At 48.8% G+C, this 20,310-nt stretch overlaps 1 protein-coding gene across 10 annotated transcripts in view; it reads left to right on the top strand.

Moving 5' to 3' along the window:
- The window catches only part of SYNE2 (spectrin repeat containing nuclear envelope protein 2), a 331,802-nt gene extending 313,679 nt beyond the window's left edge, over window positions 1-18,123 (top strand). For 7 of the 10 annotated variants that reach the window (XM_060004429.1, XM_060004425.1, XM_060004420.1 and 4 more), the window contains 16 exons: window positions 2,220-2,407; window positions 2,918-3,068; window positions 3,416-3,598; window positions 4,889-5,026; window positions 6,033-6,227; window positions 6,750-7,032; window positions 7,537-7,605; window positions 8,504-8,643; window positions 10,475-10,589; window positions 11,536-11,738; window positions 12,715-12,915; window positions 13,882-14,010; window positions 15,188-15,379; window positions 16,142-16,225; window positions 16,740-16,789; window positions 17,072-18,123. In XM_060004429.1, coding sequence (XP_059860412.1) covers window positions 2,220-2,407; window positions 2,918-3,068; window positions 3,416-3,598; window positions 4,889-5,026; window positions 6,033-6,227; window positions 6,750-7,032; window positions 7,537-7,605; window positions 8,504-8,643; window positions 10,475-10,589; window positions 11,536-11,738; window positions 12,715-12,915; window positions 13,882-14,010; window positions 15,188-15,379; window positions 16,142-16,225; window positions 16,740-16,789; window positions 17,072-17,294 — 2,544 coding nt within the window. In that variant the 3' untranslated portion in view covers window positions 17,295-18,123. The remainder of the gene's footprint in view (window positions 1-2,219; window positions 2,408-2,917; window positions 3,069-3,415; window positions 3,599-4,888; window positions 5,027-6,032; window positions 6,228-6,749; window positions 7,033-7,536; window positions 7,606-8,503; window positions 8,644-10,474; window positions 10,590-11,535; window positions 11,739-12,714; window positions 12,916-13,881; window positions 14,011-15,187; window positions 15,380-16,141; window positions 16,226-16,739; window positions 16,790-17,071) is intronic. The other 3 variants (XM_060004424.1, XM_060004428.1, XM_060004426.1) reach the window with 3 other exon arrangements.
- Window positions 18,124-20,310: the final 2,187 nt, after the last annotated feature.

Genomic DNA, 20,310 nt, shown 5'->3' with positions numbered 1-20,310 from the left:
TACTCAGGAGCAGAAAAACAAAGTAAACAGGCACTCATGTTTCCAGAACCGTTGGCAAAAGTCTTTCACATTGTTTTACGTTGTTTCTTAAGTCGGATTCGTCTCTGCGTTTGAACACTTTTGAAATCCAGTCATTGTGCAAACTCGGGCCTCAGTGGGTACTGGTGGTGGGATCATTTCAGTTGGCAAAATGTCACTTGTCCAGTACTTCAGTGGTTTGTGTTTTAAAATATGGTCCACTACTTTATTTTATATTTTACAAGACAACTAACTAGTTCATACTACAGTATCAGCAGGCCATTTTGTGGTGTATTAGAAGTTTGTTTTGGAAATTTTGAAAAACTCTGGACTCCTTTTTTAGCCAAGATGTTCATGGTCTTTTGTAAATTATCAGAGAGCTCATTTCTTGCCATCGTTTACCCTTTATATTAATCAGTTTTCTTTAGCTGTTTCATTCAATAAAAGCTGAGTAAAAAATGTAGCGTAACTGCAAAGAGGCTATTAAAATACATGGCATTCGTGTTTATCCATAGACTAGACTTTCTCAGTGCTTTTCAACCAGATCCTACCCAACCCTACCAGGTGAGGTCAGGGGCAGGTACCATTTTTCAATGGTAATTGTCAATATTATTTAGCACCAGCGTTAGGATTCCTTATTTATTATTTTGGCAAAAAAAAGTTTAAAGGGTTGTTTATCAATATCTGTAAACTTTAGGAAAGCCTGTGGCAATTCTGTGAATGGGTAAGAATTCTTAAACCTGGAATTCTATTTAAACCTATTAATTATAAAGCTAGTCCACTGACCCCAAGATGACTGCCCCCATTGCAGCATTTCAGACATTTGTCTTAGACTGACTGTAAAGCTTAAAAAAAAAATCACCTGCACATCTCTCTTCATAGGACACACAGGGTGACAAACTGAAAAGCACATTTTCTTCTGAATATAACTTTGAGGTGCTCATTTTTCATCAGTTAGGATCTGTGTTGAGAACTGCTTGATTTAAAACTTGATTTGAGTGTTAGCATTTTATTCTTTCATTTCCACCTGGACACAGAATTATCCAAATGTGCATTTATCAGAAGAAAAGTAAGAAAACATTAGTCCTATCTAGTAATCCAGTCGTAATCTCCAAAATTGTTAAATATTGAGGTGACCTGGAATGAACTTCATGCTGCTTTTCTGTAGACAGTGGCAGCCACTGTTTATAAAATAATCCCTCCTGTAAAATGAACTATGCTGAATCCAGGGAACTTGTATAGTTAATAGCGGCTTATTTAACTTCGTCTATTTCACAATGTAGTTTGGGTACTAAGACGAGTGGTGTGGTCTCATGTCACTCATCACAGAATTTGGATATCAGGAGAGGCCTGGCTCATCCAGAATGACAAAACAAACAGGCACCTCACCTCGCCCTTCCCCCAGCCCTGCCCTTGTGTGTAGAAGGAACACTCCCTGGGTGATAACTGAAAATGCCATGTTTATACTTAAACAGGTTTTCCACTTTTTCCTATGACCGTGCATGTTTTTCTTGGTGACCCTTCGTTTTCCTGAATCAGTAGCACTCTCCCCATCATGGGACAAGATTCCAGAGACCCCGCCCCCTCCCCGAGCTACAGCCGTGACCGGACTCCATCAGCTGGAGGGCAGCGTCTCTACCCCTTGGGCCCGTGGAGCCAGGATAGGCTCCTGGGGAGGCTGTGGAGACCGTGCAGCTGCGAGCACAGTTTGGGGGGTGGAGGTGTATGAAGATAGTACAGAGGTCTTAGGAGATTTAAGAATTCTGTGACCCATAAAAGGTTAAGAGTTTCTGTTGCTGAAGTTTTAGGTCCTGTTGAAGATAAGTCAGTTTTCCAAGGAAGACCTCCCCAAAGCCAAGTCTAAATTGGAGGCCCTTGGGATCAGGTGGTATGGAGTAGATCACATGCCTCCCCAGAGTCTGGGGGGGCTGGGCTCTCAGGGGAGGGAATCCCCACTTCTCCTGCCCCCTCCCATAGTCAGTTCAACAGATCGATCCCATTGTTGCCCGCGGTTAGGCCTTGTGACAGATACTGTCGCACAGGGGTTGCCCAAAGGTGAGAGAGACTCAGCCTGTGTTGCCAAGTTCCAGGTAGAAATGCACGCAGGACCGTGCCCCCCGGGCTGGAAGAAGGGTCGGGGGGAACCTTCCCACTACCGCCACCAGCACCTCAACGTGCTTCCTACTCTCCCATCGTTGCAGGACCTGCAGCGAGACATAGAACAGCACAGTGCAGGGGTGGAGTCTGTGTTTAACATCTGCGACGTCCTCCTGCACGACTCCGATGCCTGTGCCAACGAGACTGAGTGCGACTCCGTCCAGCAGACCACCAGGAGCCTGGACAGGCGCTGGAGGAACATTTGCGCCATGTCCATGGAGCGGCGGATGAAGTAAGGACCAAGCTGCCCCTGGATGCCGACTGCGTGTTCCCGACTGACCTACGTAACAGTGACTCTGTTCTGTTAGCTTCACCGAGGGGCGTGCCAAGTATTGGCGGGGAAGGCTCAGTAGGTGTGGCCAGTCCTTATTAAGGGGATCATTCAAGGAGAATACAGGCAGGGTCATGTCTCTCCCCAGCCCTCCTGTGTCTTGGGGTGTAACGGCAGGTGGCCACTGTGCTGATGTGTCCCAGCTCTAAGTAGTGGAGGACGCCTGTCTCCTGTTGGGTGACCTCTGTGAAGCAGAAGCTCTGAGGGGCCTGGCGCTCCCAGAAGGGGGGTGTCCTGACCACAAAGTGATGTCTCCGGTTATTTCCTGGAAGGGGTAGCAGGGTCTCTCCCCCTAAATATTTAGTGCCAGTGCAAGGCGGGCTGGGACTGGGACCAGTCAGGGGAGAAAAAGCCACGTAAAAGCTCGGCTTGACGTGGATGGCTTGTACTGAGCTGCTTTCCTCCTGTTAGAATTGAGGAGACGTGGCGGCTTTGGCAGAAGTTTTTAGATGATTACTCCCGCTTCGAGGACTGGCTCAAGTCCGCCGAGAGGACAGCGGCCTGCCCGAATTCCTCCGAGGTGCTGTACACCGTTGCCAAAGAAGAGCTGAAGAGGTTTGAGGTAAAGGCCCTCCCCAGCCCAGTGGTCCTGATAACCAAGGATGCGGCGGGCTCGGGGCTGGCTTAAATGACTTCACATAAGTGGCAGGCTTCCCCACCTCTGGCTGCGGCCGTCCGGTCCCCAGCCCGCCATCAGCTGCTCCAGCGGCTTTGTGGGGCATTACCGATTTATGCCAACCGCAGGCCGTGAACTTGAAAGTGTTCTTCAGTAGTGTCAGAAGAACGGGTGAAGCCAGCCCTCTGTGGCCATTCCGTTGGATGGACATTTGAGGCAGGTGGTCTGGGGCCTGGAAGGGGTGTCCCGGGGCCCTGCAGCTATGGCACTGACAGGGCCCCCCCGTGCCACAGGCCTTCCAGCGGCAGATTCACGAGAGGCTCACGCAGCTGGAGCTCATCAACAAGCAGTACCGGCGGCTGGCCCGCGAGAACCGCACCGACACGGCCAGCAAACTGAAGCAGATGGTGCACGAGGGCAACCAGCGCTGGGACAACCTCCAGAAGCGGGTCACAGCCATCCTGCGGCGACTCCGAGTAACCTCCTCTACGTCACCGGGTCATTTGTAGATATTGGGGAGGTGGAGGGGGTCGGATATGTGATGTCAGGCTTGTAACAAAGCAGCGGGTAGATTTCATTTGAGGCCTAAGCTGTCTTGACATTCTTCCAGTACAGCCTTCCCTTTTGTTTAAGCCCAAAGCTGCCAAAAAGCGTTCCTTTTTTTTTTTTAAAGTGAAGTTATTTGCCTCGGAATAGGCTTCTCAGGCAGAGCTTATTCAAGGGATTGTGTTACCAACACATCACTTTTTTTCGACTCCTGTCACCCCTGAGGGTGTCACGTCAGCCCACACACTGCCCAGAGTCTGGGGCGCTGCCGTCACCAGGTCGGGCGAAGGTACCTCTTAGTCTGGGACGAGGCCCCCTTTGCCCATCTGCCCGCTTTTGTGTGTCCCGTTGGTTCTTGCACTGTGAGGGAACAGACAGAGCCCCCTGCTCTGTATTAGGGGCTGGGGACAGTGACAGTTCTCCCAACCTCACAGCAGCTGTCTAACCTCAAATGATGGGTTTGATTCTGGGGTGTGAACCGTCACCTTAGATTTCTGTGATTCAGAAGACATCATATGTCAACCTTTGTGAGTCCAGGTGTAAAGTGACAGGACCGGTGTGGGTTGTGGCTACAGGAAGTAATTTTAATCCTTGCTTCCGTTCTTAAGGCAGAACACTCTTGAAACCATTCTAAGAAGAGGAAAATCTGGGTTTTTTGTTTCACCCTCTCAGGAAGAAATGGGCTAGCTTTTCCGCAACCCCCTTGCATGAACTTCTTTATCTCCTGCTGACTGGATTTGACTGTGACCAGCCTAAGCCTTCACTGGGCCCTATGTTTGTTTGAGAATCAGCTGCCCATCTATGAGGTGGTAACCCAAGAGGCCTCGTTCATTGGAAGTGATAAATCTGGGTTTTCTGTTTTTGAAGAAATACATTCGGAATTATATCAGTGAAGGCAAATGGGGCACTAGTCCAGGCTCAACCCCGAGATCAATACTTTTCCATCCTGAAGCTACTAAATCCTTCTGTCAAGCAGAAGCTCCCACAGGAGGCTGACAGTTGAAAATAGGCAGGTGCCTAGCCTGGGCTTTGAGAAGGGCGTGTTCCTCAGAGGACAGACTGGGAAAATCACTGACTTAGACCAGACCCCAGGCTCCTGGCCGTGTGGGCCTCCGGGGGTACCCTGGGCTCCCTTTCCCCTCTTCTGAGAGTGACCTTGCTGTCTGCCTGAACTCCTGTTATGCCATCAACACAAACGTGATTTTTTCACCCTTTGGCAGCATTTCACCAACCAAAGGGAAGAATTCGAGGGGACCAGGGAGAGCATTCTGGTGTGGCTCACGGAGATGGACCTGCAGCTGACCAACGTGGAGCACTTCTCGGAGAGTGATGCCGACGACAAGATGCGCCAGCTGAACGTAAGGCCTGCTTCCTTAGCTCCTCCCCAAAGGGTGCACCTAGGCAGGGGAGAGCTGGCCAAGTACAGACTTCACCTGATACCCTGAGAGCAGGTTCCAGAAGTGTCAGAGCAGCCAGACTGCACCCACCTGTGTACTGCCAGGTTATCACAAGCAAGGATACTGTTCCTTACGGTCGAGGGGTATTGGAACGAGGCCCTTCATTCTCTTTGTCGTATGTAATCATCCAAGGGGAGAACGCTCTTGCGGTTCCAGACAGAACTTCATAAGGTGCTGTTTCTCCAGCACTTGAGTCTGAGTGCAACCTGTGGGCTGTAGCAGCAGGAAACTCTCTCTCAAGAGTGGGGTCAGGGCACTTCCCTCGTGGTCCAGTGGGTAAGACTCCACGCTCCCAATGCAGGGGGCCCGGGTTCGATCCCTGGTCAGGGAACTAGATCCCATATGCCGCAAGTAAGAGTTCACATGCCGCCAACTAACACCCGGTGCCGCCAAATGAATAAATAAATATTTTAGAAATAAATTAAAAAAATAAAAGACCTCTCATTTAAAAACAAGAGAAAAGAAAAGAGTGGGACCAGGAACAGGTATCTTCTCTCCCACTGTCACAAATGTCTGTACTACACTTTAATCGCACTACAATTCCCTCCTTGGCTAAATTTTATAAGAGGTTGAGAAATGGAAATTTGATTTGCCTTCCATGGTATAACGGCACCAATGAGCACTATTACTGTGTCAGCAGAAATGCCCAGTGGAGACTTACTATGGGAAATTTTCTGATTCTACCAAGTGTCAATAAGACAAGGTCTGTCCCTCACACCCAGTAACAGTAAAGGTTCATCCACGTCAGACCTTTAGAATCATTGTAACTGGAAAAGTCAGTGCCCAGAAGGGGGAAGGAAAAAATACATACGTGTGATCATTTTAAATTCTTAAATCTTTGGGGTCACTTAGTTGAAAACTGATGAAGCTTGAGTTTGAAATCCTTTCTTTCTCATATTCTAAATAGGGTTTCCAGCAGGAAATTACATTAAATACCAACAAGATCGATCAGCTCATCGTTTTTGGGGAGCAGCTCATTCAGAAGAGTGAGCCCCTGGACGCCGTGCTGATTGAGGATGAGTTGGAGGAGCTGCACCGCTATTGCCAGGAAGTGTTTGGCAGGGTCTCCCGATTCCACCGGAGGCTCACCTCCCACACGTCGGTAAGGGGCTGCGCCTCACGCGGGGCTGCTGGGCCACCCCAAGTGGATGTTTGACTCCACTTTTAAAGAATTGGGAAACTGTGCGTGGTTAACAATGATTTATTCTATGGTTTAAAAAAAAACAAAAACTATGTTTTTGTTTTGCTGAAGTATAGATAGATGCTGTACAATATTATATAAGTCACAGGTGTACAGTATAGTGATCCACAATATTTGAAGATTATACTCCATTTATAGTTATTATAAAATACTGGCTGTATTCCCTGTGTTGTACCATATATCCTTGTAGCTTGTTCTATCCCGAATAGTTTGTACCTCTTAGTCCCCCACCTCTATATTGCCCCCTCCCCAGTTCCCTCTCCCCACTAGTAACCTCTGGTTTGTTCTCTGTACCTGTGGGTCTGCTTTAAAAAGCTGAGTTGAAAAGTGCTCTTTCCACACTTACTAATATAGAGCCAGTACTTACTCAGAAGCCGCCAGTTCCCAGTGGTTAATTCTGAAAACTGGATACCCCCGTTCTAGGGCTTGGAAGATGAAAAGGAAGCCTCTGAGAATGAAACGGACGTGGAAGACCCCAGAGAGATCCAGGACGACTCTTGGCGTAAAAGAAGAGAGAGCGAGGAGCCCTCGTCCCCTCAGTCCCTTTGTCACCTGGTGCCCCCGGCGCCAGGGCCCGAGCGCTCCGGCTGTGAGACCCCTGTCAGCGTGGATTCCATCCCGCTGGAGTGGGATCACACAGGGGACGTGGGGGGCTCGTCCTCTCACGAAGAAGACGAGGAGGGCCCATACTACAGCGCGCTGTCAGGTATGGCCCCGCACGGCTAGTCTTAGCACCTGAGCAACACGGCCAGCTCTCAGTGGTCAGAGTCCAGGCTGCGGCTGACCCAGACTTCCTGTGGCTTCCTGTGTCTGTCCTGCCCGCCTTTGACCTACCTGAGGGCTGGCTCCTTCCTATTCCTGGTGGAATGAAAGGGAAGGATAAACAAAGTCCACGTTGGGACAGGAAGGCTGTTTGCTGATGGCTCTTGATAGATGGGAGGCTCATCAGTGGCCTTTCAATTGAGTTTTTCAGAATATCAGTAGATTGAGCGTCTCTGTCCTTTCTACGCAGTTCCCCTCCCGCGCCGCTGTTTCGGACGGTCAGGAGTTAACTGAAAAGTTCCTTCTGGTTCTTTAAAGCTTTTTAATAAAACAGATAAAGGGTAGTCACTTTTCTCCCAGGTGACAATGTTTCTACTGTTTTAACTTAATACTTGGGCATTCATCTACAGACGCCTGCAGTGAGGAAAATGACATTGTTCTTTTTCAGATGTAGAAATCCCTGAAAATCCTGAGGCATATCTTAAAATGACCACAAAAACTTTGAAAGCGTCTTCTGGTAGGCCCCTGCCCGTGCATGCGTCCCAACATGGCAGCGTCCTGTGGTGCACACTGCATCCTAAACCTCGCTCCCGTGTCATGTCTGACCTCTGCCTTCTGTGGACACCATGCGCCTTGGTCCTTGTGTCATGGTGTATTTGCACTGCCGTACTCACACATAGCTTCGTGCTCCATACAAAACCCTCCCAGGCCAGAGCAGTCTCCACGCCATCCCTCTCCTCCCCTTCAGGCCTGTGCAGAAGGGAATTTTTCAGGTGCCTTTTAAAATTTTTATTTTTCTCTCCATCTCACTCAAGCCCTTTGGCATGGGCCAAGCTTTCTTCATGGTGGCTTGGTTTAGAACTACTACCCTGCTTACGGTGATTTCCTGGGGAGAGGGTGGGAAGGTGGAGGGGGTGAGGGTACTGTTGCCTTTGCCGCAGGAGAAGACACCTCCCTCTCCTTGACTTGCAGCTCTGATCTTCATTCCCTGCCCCATCCCCACCTGCGGTGGTTGGGGAGAGCCACGAGCGGCCCTTCGGTCCCCTAGTCCATCCTGATGTTCACTCTTCCCTCACTCCTAAGAGGCCTTCAGTCCTCTTGGCCCCCAAACCCGGCCTTGCCACCAGTGCCCCCCACCGCTAGAGCCCCCGGCTCCAAAAGGCCACTCATCCTGCAGCAGATCACGTGTTTGTTGTGCTCCATCGTGAACCCATCTAGTGCAGGCCCAGTGCCGCCCAGTTGCATGAGTCTCATTTCATTCCCTTCTGGGACATACTGACATTTTGCAAACATGCATGCTTTGCAAGGAAAGCTGCAGAACTCATGTTATACTGTAACCTGATGCCATGTTTTCTGTGTAACTAAATGTGAATGCTTCGGTTGGAGGGAATGGACTTGCTCTTTTTCTGTTTCAGGTAAATCCATTTCTGAAGGCCACTCGTGGCACGTTCCCGACAGCCCTCCCTGCCGCAAGCGTCGCTACAAGCAAGTGGGAGGTGACAGGAGTGTCCAGCCCATCCCCTCCGATTCCAGCACCCCTTATAAACCAGCCTACGTAAGTCTTGACCCCACTGAGAGCACAACCCAAGTGCATGAGTAATAGTTAAAATATTTAAAGGGAGAGAGCTTTGGGTGTATGCTGTGTGTGCTCACTCCCCAGGCATACTTTGGGTTGGTTTTCCCGTGGTGACATACTTCATGAGAACTCTGGCATAACTGACTAGACTTAGAGATAGCTGTACGGCCAGACACCATCTTGGAGTGTTGATGCGCTATGACAGGGATTATCACTGTTGAGTCAGTCATTGTGCAAACAGCAGAGAAACAAAGTGCTGGCCTTCCTGCGCTGCTCCTGCGCTCCCAGACCTTTGATATGTTTACCTTGCCTACACATCCTATTCAGAAAATTGTGACTTCCTGTTCAGAAAGGTTTGACAGTGTGCAGTGGTAGACCTGGGTTTGATTCCCTGCCCTACCAGTAAATGGCTCTAGGACCATAAACACTTTACCTTGCCTCTGTAAGCCTTCCTCACCTGAGGATAAACCTACCTTACATAATTGTTGTTAGGATTAATATGTATGAAGGTATAAAGAAGGCCCTCGAAGTGGTCACCATTATTGTTATTGTTGTTGTCACTACTGTATATGGTTTGTCGTTGTTGTTAAACCAGTGACTGTTCCCTCTTAGTTGCACTTTCCTCAAGCAACATGAGCCCTTGCCACGCTCTGGCTACGCGGCTGTTGCGGGCCAGCCTGCAGAGGATTTAACGTTGGCCCCAAATCATTCTCAGTACAGAGAATTCGTGACGAGCAAGTTGAAATTAAGACGTCTTGCACATTTTTAGTGTCACCTCTTAGAGAAACCAGAAGTGATGTGAACGTCACTAGATCAGTTGTCAGAGTGCCCTCTGTGTGGAGGAGTGGATGTTGCTAGATAGTTGGAGAAGGTTCTGCCTAAACACGGTCAGACCCCAATCATTTGATAATGTGTTGCCCGTGCCCAACTCGGAAACTCTTCCTCTTAGCAAGCAGCTATCATTTTTAATCTGTCCCTCTGTGGTGCCGAGTAAAACCTGACAGCCCCGGAGAGAGAGCCCCCAGCACCTCACCTTTGCTTTGCATCCAGGACCATGTGGTTTGGCCTCTTCCGGTAACTATGCTTGTGTTCCTTGCCTGGCCACCTTCAAAAGCTCACCCTTTGTGTCTGTGTGTCTGCAACCTCCAATCTGAAGGATTTTTGGTTTTTTCTTTTCATTCCACACAAATAGGCCATATGGACACAATCCAAAAAACACGAGTTTTCTAAAAAAAAGATACATTTATTTCTGGAAAGTCCTCAGATAACAGCCCAGGCAGCTCTGTGATAACATAAGAGTCAATATGTACAGTGAGAGATAAATGCTTGGTAATGAATGACCCTAGGAGGCAGGTTTGTGCTGTTTCCGATTCCCGGTGATAATGCTGCCAACCAGCTCTACAGAGTGACCGGGAGGGATAACTAAAATTTTGTAAAATACTGTGCAAATGTAAAAGTGCTAACACAATGACAGTCTGGTAAGCTCAGCGACTGTTTTTAAGCCTTTTTGCATGGTTGGATTGAGGAGTGTTAGGAAGCCTCAAATTAAATCAGGCCATTTTATTCCCAAGATTGACATCTTACCTGCTTACCCCTCCCCCTGCGCCTTTGCTGAAGCTTTATTTCTGCCATCAGCTCTGCTGCTTATAAATGCTACCCATACACTAAAGTGCCTCTGTATTACAAGCAAGTTACCCTTCAAAGGAAAGGGTTCCTATATCTTCATTTCTTACCTGTTAATATGAACCAAGACATTCTTCAGACGCCTTTAAAATGTATAGATGGTAACATAAAAATTGTCTCATTCTAGGTAAAGCTGCTGTTGTCTCCAGGGACTGAAGGTGGCAAAGAAGATCCCAGAGTCCTGACTGGCGGCCCACAGCAGGAAGACGAGGGCCTGGCTGCTCTCACCGGGCAGCAGTCAGGTACAGTTAAATTGGGCCGTTGTTATGAGGCAGAGACTGTGTTTTGAGTTAGTTGGACATTTACTTTAAGGCACTGCTCAACAGAACATTGATTAGGAATTGACCAACTACATAATTCACCAAAACTGCTGAACTTGGCCTATAGCAGCCAATGTTATTTTAGAATCAGCTGACTTGTATTTATGAACAAGTTCCTGTTTGTTATTTATTCTCTAAATATTGACAAAATGAGCCTCATGATAAGGGGTCTGTTTTTACCTGCATGACTTCGCTTGTATGTGACGATCAGACATGAAGATGATGATCAAAGAGTTGTGTCAGGTGTCTCCTTGAGAGACCAGAAAAGTCGTGACTCAACTGAGCCTAAAGTCAAGTTCATAGCATCGACCTGATCATTCATGGACAGAGGGGAGAGTGGGGAGAGTGCTTTTTTTTTTTTTTTTTTGCGGTACGCGGGCCTCTCGCTGTTGTGGCCTCTCCTGCCACAGAGCACAGGCTCTGGATGCACAGGCTCAGCGGCCATGGCTCACGGGCCCAGCCGCTCCGCGGCATGTGGGATCTTCCCAGACCGGGGCACGAACCCGTGTCCCCTGCATCGGCAGGTGGACTCCCAACCACTGCGCCACCAGGGAAGACCGAGAGTGCCTTAAATACAGCATGAACTGGAGTGCTGAACCTGGGACCACAGTGCATCTTGGCAACATGTTGGGCCTCCTAGCAGCTCCCTACTTCATCCTGGCCTGTGTGGGAGTGCAGCAGCACAGGCCTTGAACCAGAGCGAGGGAAATGTGCTGTTCCACACTTGGGGGAAGTGATAACCCCCAAACCCCAAGGCTCCTGCAAGGAGCATCCCCTGCAGGTTTTATCACTGTGACGCTGAATTAGTTGGAAGCAGAGAAATCTGTTTGCATTATTGCTTCTTTTTATTGGCGGCTTTTTATTCCAGGTGCCTTTGATAGATGGGAGTTGATCCAAGCGCAAGAACTTCACAGTAAACTCAGAATAAAACAAAACTTGCAGCAGCTGAACTCTGATATCAGCGACATCACCACGTGGCTGGAAAAAACTGAAGCAGAGCTGGAAACATTAAAGCTGGCAAAGCCTCCCTCTGGTATGCAGGAAATGGAACTCCGAGTGAAGAGGCTGAAGGTGAGTGAGGGCGTGGAGGGGAAGAGGACCTCAGAACGCATGTGCACATCAGATCCTCTGCCTGCCGCGTCAGGGGCGGCTCGCACACACTGTGTGGTTAGTAGCCTCTCGCACTTCATTTCTGTAACTAGCAAGGACGCAGGTGAAGATTTGTATTTTCATTCAGAGGAGCATCTCCAGATGATCCCAAAGCCCAGAGCAGTGCTGGGGAGTTGTGGCTCCCATCTGACTGCTGAGGGACCCCTGGACTCTTGTGGGACCACCCCCGTGGCCATGGACAGGCAGCCTAAAAACACCCTTCCAAACTGTACGCAGGCACGACGGGGGGTGGCGTGCTGAGGGTGAGGAGGAGGACAGCGCACCTACCGGCCGATTCTGTGGCCTGAGCGGTTCCTCTGCTACGCAGTTGGGAGCTGTCACCCACACAGCCAGGGAGCAGGGGAGGGGCAGTTTGAGCCCTGCACTTTGGGGGTGCTCTGAACATGAGCCTGGGCTCCCAAGAAGACCCAGGATAGGAGCTTTGGGGTATCCAGGCAGTCTTCACACTCGCACCATTGTTTTACTTTGTGCACTGATATATTAGGGGTTACCACTCATCCTAAGGAATAACACTTGTGCGATACTCCGGGGCGAATGCAGGATAACTATGTGTGCTTTATGTAGAAGACTTTTAATCTGACCCAGAAATGTTATTAAGCCAGACAGAGGCCAGCAGGGTCTATTCATGCCTGCGGTGTAGTTGGTCCACCGGGAGACGGGCCTCGTCTCTCAGCCCAGTCATCTGGCCAGCCAAGTCGTGACCTCGTAAGGCAGCTCCCTTACCTGAGGCTTCCCAGCCAGTGACAGGCGACGTTGCTCTTGTATGCCGGGCCACGGCTTAGAGAAGTGTTTGGAAGATCCGTTCCCCACTGAAGTTCAAAATGAACCCCACATCACTGTTTAGAGTGCCTGACCCAGTCTTTTCCCTCTGCGGTAGGAGATACTAAAAGCCTTTGACACCTACAAGGCCTTAGTGGTTTCTGTCAACGTGAGCAGCAAGGAATTTCTGCAAACTGAGAGCACCGACTCCGAAGAGCTCCAAGATAGAGTCGGCCAGCTGCGGCTGCGCTGGGACGCGGCCCAGGGTGCGGTGGAGAGCTGGAGAGAGGGCTTACGGCTGTCGCTCATGCAGTGCCAGGTACGGCGACTCAGCACCCAGCCGGTGCCCGAGGTCCAGCCCCGAGCACAGCCAGGCCCACGTGGGTGGGAGAAGAGATATGTTTATCATCTTCAGGCTGCTTTCGCGCAGCCAAATATGGTTTGTGTTAGGAAGCATGCGCTTTCCCATTTGTTTCCAAAGCGGCCCACCTGCTGCCTCAGAGACCCAACGCTTGCCCCGCATTTCCCACTGTGTTGCCCAGACCCACCCGTACTGTAAGGGTTCCAGCAAGCGTTCCAGTAGGTTGGAAGTGTCACACTAACATGGCCCTGTGTCTGTCCTTTTGCCAGGAACACTGGATAGCAGTGTTAAGAGACCTGGCCCTAGAACAAGGCGCAGTTTAACCCAGCTCTGTAGTTTTAGTAGCCGTGTGACTGTGGGGAAGACACTGCACCTTCTAGACCTCAGTTTTCTCATCTGGAAAATGGGAACAATTCCAGGGCCTACCTCACAGCGTTCTCTTTAGGACTAGATGCATATAACCTTGACCCAGCACCGCCCACACAATAAATGCCCAACAGGTGAGCTCTGACCCCATCCTAGGAAACAGGAGCCCACCAGCAACCACATGCAGCACTGTCTTTGGGCCATAGTCTGTCCTGCTGGGGTGTCTCCCTTGACCAGTGACTCCAGCAGATGTGTTGAATAATTCGTGTGCTCTTCCTAGTAATATCAGGTGGGGTGTTCCGAAGCCCCACCTTTCTGCCAGCACTTTTAGTGTGGCAGAATTCAGTGTGCCTCCTGGGACAGGGCCGAGTGCTCTCCTGCCCTGCTTCCCCTCATTTGGGGGCCCTGGCGTTTAGTTTAAATCTGGCCCTTGTATTCACTGGAGAAGGACCAGCAGAGCAAATGACGATGATGGATAAGCAATGGCACGCTGCTTCCCAGCACACCTGCCTTCACAGTCTACGAAAGGGACATGCTCTGACGTCTGCTGTTTTTTAGGACTTTCACCAGCTGAGTCAAAGCCTGCTGCTGTGGTTAGCGAGCGCCGAGAGCCGGAGGCAGGAGGCTCGTGTCACTGACCCAGAGGCAGACCCCCGGCCCCTCCTGGCATGTCAGGAGGAGCTCCTGGTAAGTCTAGGGGCCCTGCACTACCACTGGCCTCTTCAGGAGGTCAGTGCTTAGGTGGCCTCGCCTGGCGCTTCTGGAAACAACGCCCACGTGGTGTTCTGCCCTCGTGTTCTGGTTGGTGTCTACTGAGCATCCCTGCGCTGTTCTGAAGCGGGGTGAGTGCAGGGACGAAAAGTCGTGGCCCAGAGCAGGAAGTCGTCAAGACTCTCAGGAACCGGTGATGGAGGCGGTTGGCAGGATCCTGAGAAACTGAAGGCCCTTTGAAGTATTTTGCCCTTGTGAACACAGCTCATTTGGGAGGAAACACGGTGTTCAGTCACCTGGCCGTCATGACGAGCTGTATGAGTTTTCCATAGCCACGTACACAGTCTTTCTTCTGGGAGGGTAGCTGTGTTTTCATATATTTATTTCACCAGCAAGCCAAGGTGAGACCCATATATTCTCACTTGCACTCAAGGTGACATTTTTATCCATATATTTGTATGTGGTTTAGTTTTAAACATTTTAAATTTAATCAGAACACTGGTCATTGCTTAAAAAATGTTTTGGGTCTAAAATCTTCGTAAAGCCCCCGTGTCCAGAGCAGCTCTAATAGAGCTTTCTGCAGTGATGGAAATGTTCCACAGCTGCACTGTCCAGTGTGACAGCTCCCAGCCATGGCAGCACCCAAGCACTGGACATGTGGCTGCTGTGACTAAAACTGAGCTTTTAACCACGTTCAGTAGCCACACGTTGTCCAGCGCTACCACGTTAGCCATCCAGCAAGACCGCACAAGCAGATTCACTTGATTCCTTACACTTCTCAGTGGTTCGCGTAAGCTGCACTTTCTCAATTTGTCCACTTTAGACTTTCCCTCAACTTCCTGCCGTCGCGGATGAGGGCCTAGTCTTCCCACACCAGCCCCCTCACTCCTTTCCTCTTAACTTCTCCGGCATCACTATTGTCTTTAGAATGAGAAGGAATAAAATAAAATTTAAAATAGGGGTAGAGTGTAACCAACTTGCTATCTAAGTGATGCCAGGCTCGAGGACAGGCAGGCAGGTAGAAGAAGGTGGTTCTGAGTTGGGTACCAGCCACCACTCATCCTGGAACTTCCCTGGCACGGAGAAAGCTTCTTCCGGCCACACTAGCTTCCCTTTCGGTAAGCAACTGTTTGACACACGTTTTTATTTTTAGCAACTGGAAAAGGAGCTAGTGGAGCGTCAACCTCAAGTGAACTCCTTACAAGAGATTTCCAGCAGCCTGCTTATCAAGGGGCACAGAGAAGACTACATTGAGGCTGAAGAGAAAGTCCATGTTATCGAGAAGAAACTCAAACAGTTGCTTGAGCAAGTGTCCCAAGACTTAGTGTCCTTGCAGCAAAGCCAGGTGAGTCCCCTTGTAGCTTCTAAATATAAAAATGTATGCAAATGGGAAAGCAGTGTGGCAGCCCTGCTTGGGGAGGGAGGTCACAAGCACGTGGCAGCGGTCACAGAGGAGTCGTGCCCCTTTGTGCTGTGTGGCCCTAACAAGTTACCAAAGCTCTTCAAAGCCGCTTTGTCATCTGTAAGAGGGAGGCAGCAACGGAACCCATGAGTGTGGCTGGGGGTACGGAAAACAAGCCGGGTCCCTCCGTCGTTTCTGCCTTCATGCCTTCACTGTTCTCACGTGATGGTTTCTGGTCCTCTCCCTGTCCTGGTCACTCTCCTCTGACCACTGTCTCATTTGTGTACCTTCTCTTAAAATGTGATCCAGCTCAGAACAAATGGACTCGCCAGACGTAGGGCAGGCCCTCCCCTCCATCCCAGAGTATATATCTTTCCTTTCGTGCAGCCCAGACTATGCGGCCACGTGATTACATCACCCACCACAAGCTCACTCTCCAGCTGTTTCTGTCCCCCTCCTCCTGTGTGCTTTGGGTCTTTAATGCAAGTGGCTGGCCTCACCTTGTTTCCATCCCCTGTCATCTGAGTAAGGCCCTGTTAGAGGGGGGAGTGAGCGCACCAGAAGAGCCCCTCCTTTTAGCAGGATCACAGTGGGGAAGGGATGAGCGGTGCAACGAAGAACCTGCAGGAACCATGTTTTTGTGCTCTTGAGACTATTCAGAGCCTTCTGTTTCCCCGAACTGAACTCTTGGGGTGTGGATTTCAGAACCCAGACTCACCTCTGCCCAGCTTGGATGAAGTAGACCCCGGAGAGCCTCTAGCAGCACCTGTACCAGCTCCCCAAGCCAAGGTGAGAGCCCCCTTCTGCCAGGCGAACGACACTGGTTACTCTTGAAAGTTATTGAGCTGACAGGGACTTGGGCCTCCAAGGCCCCATCCAGTATTTCATGATAGCACAGATTTCTGCTTCAACCTGCTGGTCAGTAGAGCGGCTTACTCCAAAGATTTAAAAAAAAAAAAACAAACAAACTTTTAAAGACCTAATGGAAAGGCTGTCTTGTGCTCAGTACTCTTCCCTGGTGGGATTGTGCTGGCTGTGGAAGCTGGGAGCCCTTCTGGCATTGCTGAAGGGGCTTCCTGATCTCTCCGTGGCAGCAGGTCAACAGGCTGGAACGTGAAACTCTCCCTAGTTTAACTGAATTATTTCTTACTTCAGAGAGTGTAATCTCAAATGTATTACTCTAGGCTCAAAAGCTTGGCAGGAAGACAACCTAAGAAAGATGTATAATTTAAGAAGGAGGAACGTTTTATCATTGACAGGACTAAACTATCTTCAGTTTACTAATTGGATTATTTTTATCTAGCAGTTCAGAGCAGAGATAACTACGAAAGACAAGAACAAGACAGCCAGCAGGTAACAGCATTACAACACCAGCAATGGGTTCCCTGTCCCACACTCCTCTCCCCTCAGCAGGCTTGCCAGTCCCACTCTTAAGGTCTTTGGAAAAATTGGTTTTCTTGTTTTCTTCCATTTGGAAGGGGCTGGGCTTCCCTTCCAAAGCTGAATCCCAGCCGTGGGCCCCATTTTAATCTCAGGTCCTGATGATTGTCTTTACGCAAGCAGGGGGGTCAGGTCACGGGAGTGGGGTTTGCCTCCGGAACCTCCCGATCAGCTCTCGACCTCCTCTGTTGCCAGGGTGCCCAGCCCCGCTGGCCCTGAAAGCTCGCGGCCCCAGCGCTCCTTCCTCTGGCGGGTGATCAGGGCGGCGCTGCCCCTCCAGCTGCTTCTGCTGCTGCTGCTGCTCCTGGCCTGCCTGCTGCCCTCCTCCGAAGAGGACTACAGCTGCACTCAGGCCAACAACTTTGCCAGGTCCTTTTACCCCATGCTGAGGTACACCAATGGGCCACCCCCCACCTAGAGGCCGGCCCGGCCGCAGCACCACACCCACCAGCCTCTTTGCGCAGTGCCGGACTCACAGCCCCAGACCAATCCGTGGGGGACTCTGAGCATTGGTCCAGGGACCACCTGCTGCGGACACCTCCCTCTGGGCGTGACCGGAGAGAACTCTCTCAGGACCCAGGGCAGCTTTCAAATGATCTTCCCCCAGGGCAGGGAACCTGGGTGGCCATCACCCCGGGCAGTTTGGCAAAACTTAGTTGACTGGTTTCGGGATCTCTGGAAACCGCAGTTTCCTGAAGAGCCAAGCACTTTGTGAATTCTGATTTGTCAAACCACATTATTAAAATGTAGTCAATATGGTCACTGAACAGTAGTGTTCATCACATAATACATATTACAGAAACAAGCAAGCAGATTCCGCCTCAGAAATGGTTCAGAAACTCACACGCACCCTTGGCTGATTGATTGATTGAAACAATCATATTTAAAATATTTAGCATTAATTTTACTTCAATCAGCAGCAACCTTGGAGCTACAGGTTATAAAACCAAAATGTTCTGCTCAGTACTTAGGTCTGCTCTTTTATATTGCTTTAAATTTTTAAAGAAATTATATTGCATGGATGTGGTTATTTGTGCATATTTTTTAACAATGCAGAATCTGTATGAATAATGTAAACTTTGATTTTTTTTAAAAAAATCAGATTTTAGCTTGAGCTTTTTGACTAATGTACAGTAAATGCCAAACAAACTACAGACTTGATAGGGACATTTTTGTAAGTTAATTTTATAAGACTTTTCACATTTAAAGTGGTGCTTCAGGTTTTGTTTAACTGTTTGGCCACGGGTGGGTGGGGGGGGTTGGTCCAGAGACTTGAAGCTGTTTGTGGTATGTACAACTCAGATGTTTCTCATTAAAAGAAAACAAAAAAGCCATACTTTTGTCTTACTAGATTATATTACAAAGCAGTTAAACGTTATGTGTAATCTTCCATGGACCAAAAATTATTTTTTAAATATCTGAGGGGATTTACGGGTTTTACAGATTTTGAGCTAAGCTTTATATTCTACTTATTTATCTTTGTACAGAATAACTTATGAGATCTAGAAACCCACACCTGTATAGGAGGTGATTACCCCATGCAGTGAGCCTCCAATGCTGTAGGGGGCGATGAGGGCAGCACAGTGTGGAAGGTGGACGTGAAAGGATCGTTTCACCCAGATTTTTGTATTCCCAGCTCCCTCCAGGGTGAATTAACACATAGTGTTTAACAAACATTACAGACAAAGCCATCTGCTTTCCATTTCCAGCACCACTGTCTATTTCCCACCCAAACAAAGAGTGTGATTAGAAGTTACTGATCCAAATGGAACAGAATTGAGAGCCCAGAAATAAACCCACACACCTACGGTCAATTAATCTTCAACAAAGGAGGCAAGAATATGTAATGGGAAAAAGACAGTCTCCTCTTCAGCGAGTGGTGCTGGGAAAGCTAGACAGCCATATGTAAATCAATGAAGTTAGAACACACCTTCTCACCATGCACAAAAATAAACTCAAAATGGCTTAAAGACTTAAACATAAGACAGGACACCATAAAGCTCCTAGAAGCGATCATAGGCAAAACAGTCTCTGACATAAATCTTACCAGTGTTTTCTTACGTCAGTCTCCCAAGGCAATAGAAGTAAAAACAAATGGGACCTAGTCAAACTTACAGGCTTTTGCACAGCAAAGGGAACCATAAACAAAACGAAAAGACAACCTACAGAATGGGAGAAAATATTTGCAAACGATGAGACCGACAAGGGCTTAATTTCCAAATATACAACAGCTCATACAGCTCAACAGCAAAAAACAAACAACCCAATCAAAAAATGGGCAGAAGACCTAAATAGACATTTCTCCAAAGAAGAAATACAGATGGCCAAGAAATACAGATGGCCAACATAAAAAGATGCTCAACGTCGCTAATTATTAGAGAAATGCAAATCAGAACGACAGTGAGCTACCACCTCACCCTAGTCGGAATGGCCATCATTAAAAAGTCTACAAATAACAAATGTTGGAGAGGGTGTGGAGAAAAGCGGACCCTCCTACACTGTTGGTGGGAATATAAGTTGGTGCAGCCACTGTGTAAAACAGTATGGAGGTTCCTCAGAAAACTAAAAATAGCGTTGCCATATGACCCTGCAATCCCACTCCTGGGCATATATCCAGAGAAGACTATAATTCAAAAAGATACATGCACCCCTATGTTCATAGCAGCACTCTTCACAACAACCAAGACATGGAAACAACCTAAATGTCCATTGACAGATGAATGGATAAAGAAGATGTGGTACATATATACAATGGAATACTACTCAGCCATAAAAAAGAATGAAATATGCCATTTGCAGCAACATGAGATTATCACAATAAATGAAGTAGTAAGTCAGAAATAAGACGAATACCATATATCGCTTATATGTGGAATCTAAAATATGACACAGGGACTTCCCTAGTGGTCCAGTGGTTAAGACTATGTGCTCCTAATGCAGGGGGCCCGGGTTCAATCCCTGATCAGGGAACTAGCTCCCACATGCCGCAACTAAGAGCCCGCATGCCGTAACTAAAGATCCCACATGCCACCACTAAAAGATCCCACATGCCACAACTAAAAATCCTGCATGCCTCAACTAAAGATCTTGTGTGCCACAACTAAGACCCAGCGCAGCCAAATATTTTTTGAAAAATAAAATATGACACAAATGAACCTATCTATGAAACAGAAACAGAATCACGGATGTAGAGAACAGATGTGGTTGCCAAGGGGGAGGGAGTGGAGGAGGGATGGAGTGGGAGACGAGTTCACACGTGTAAGTTTTTATACAGAGAATGGATAAACAACAACGTCCTACTGTATAGCACAGGGAACTATATTCAATATCCTGTGATAAACCATAATGGAGGGGCTTCCCTGGTGGCGCAGTGGTTAAGAATCCGCCTGCCAATGCAGGGGACACGGGTTCGAGCCCTGGTCTGGGAAGATCCC

Source organism: Delphinus delphis, chromosome 2 (assembly GCF_949987515.2).
Source record: "Delphinus delphis chromosome 2, mDelDel1.2, whole genome shotgun sequence".
Lineage (NCBI taxonomy): Eukaryota > Metazoa > Chordata > Mammalia > Artiodactyla > Delphinidae > Delphinus > Delphinus delphis.
The sequence above is the reverse complement of the archived record's forward strand: the minus strand, read 5'-3'. Positions and strand labels throughout refer to the sequence as shown.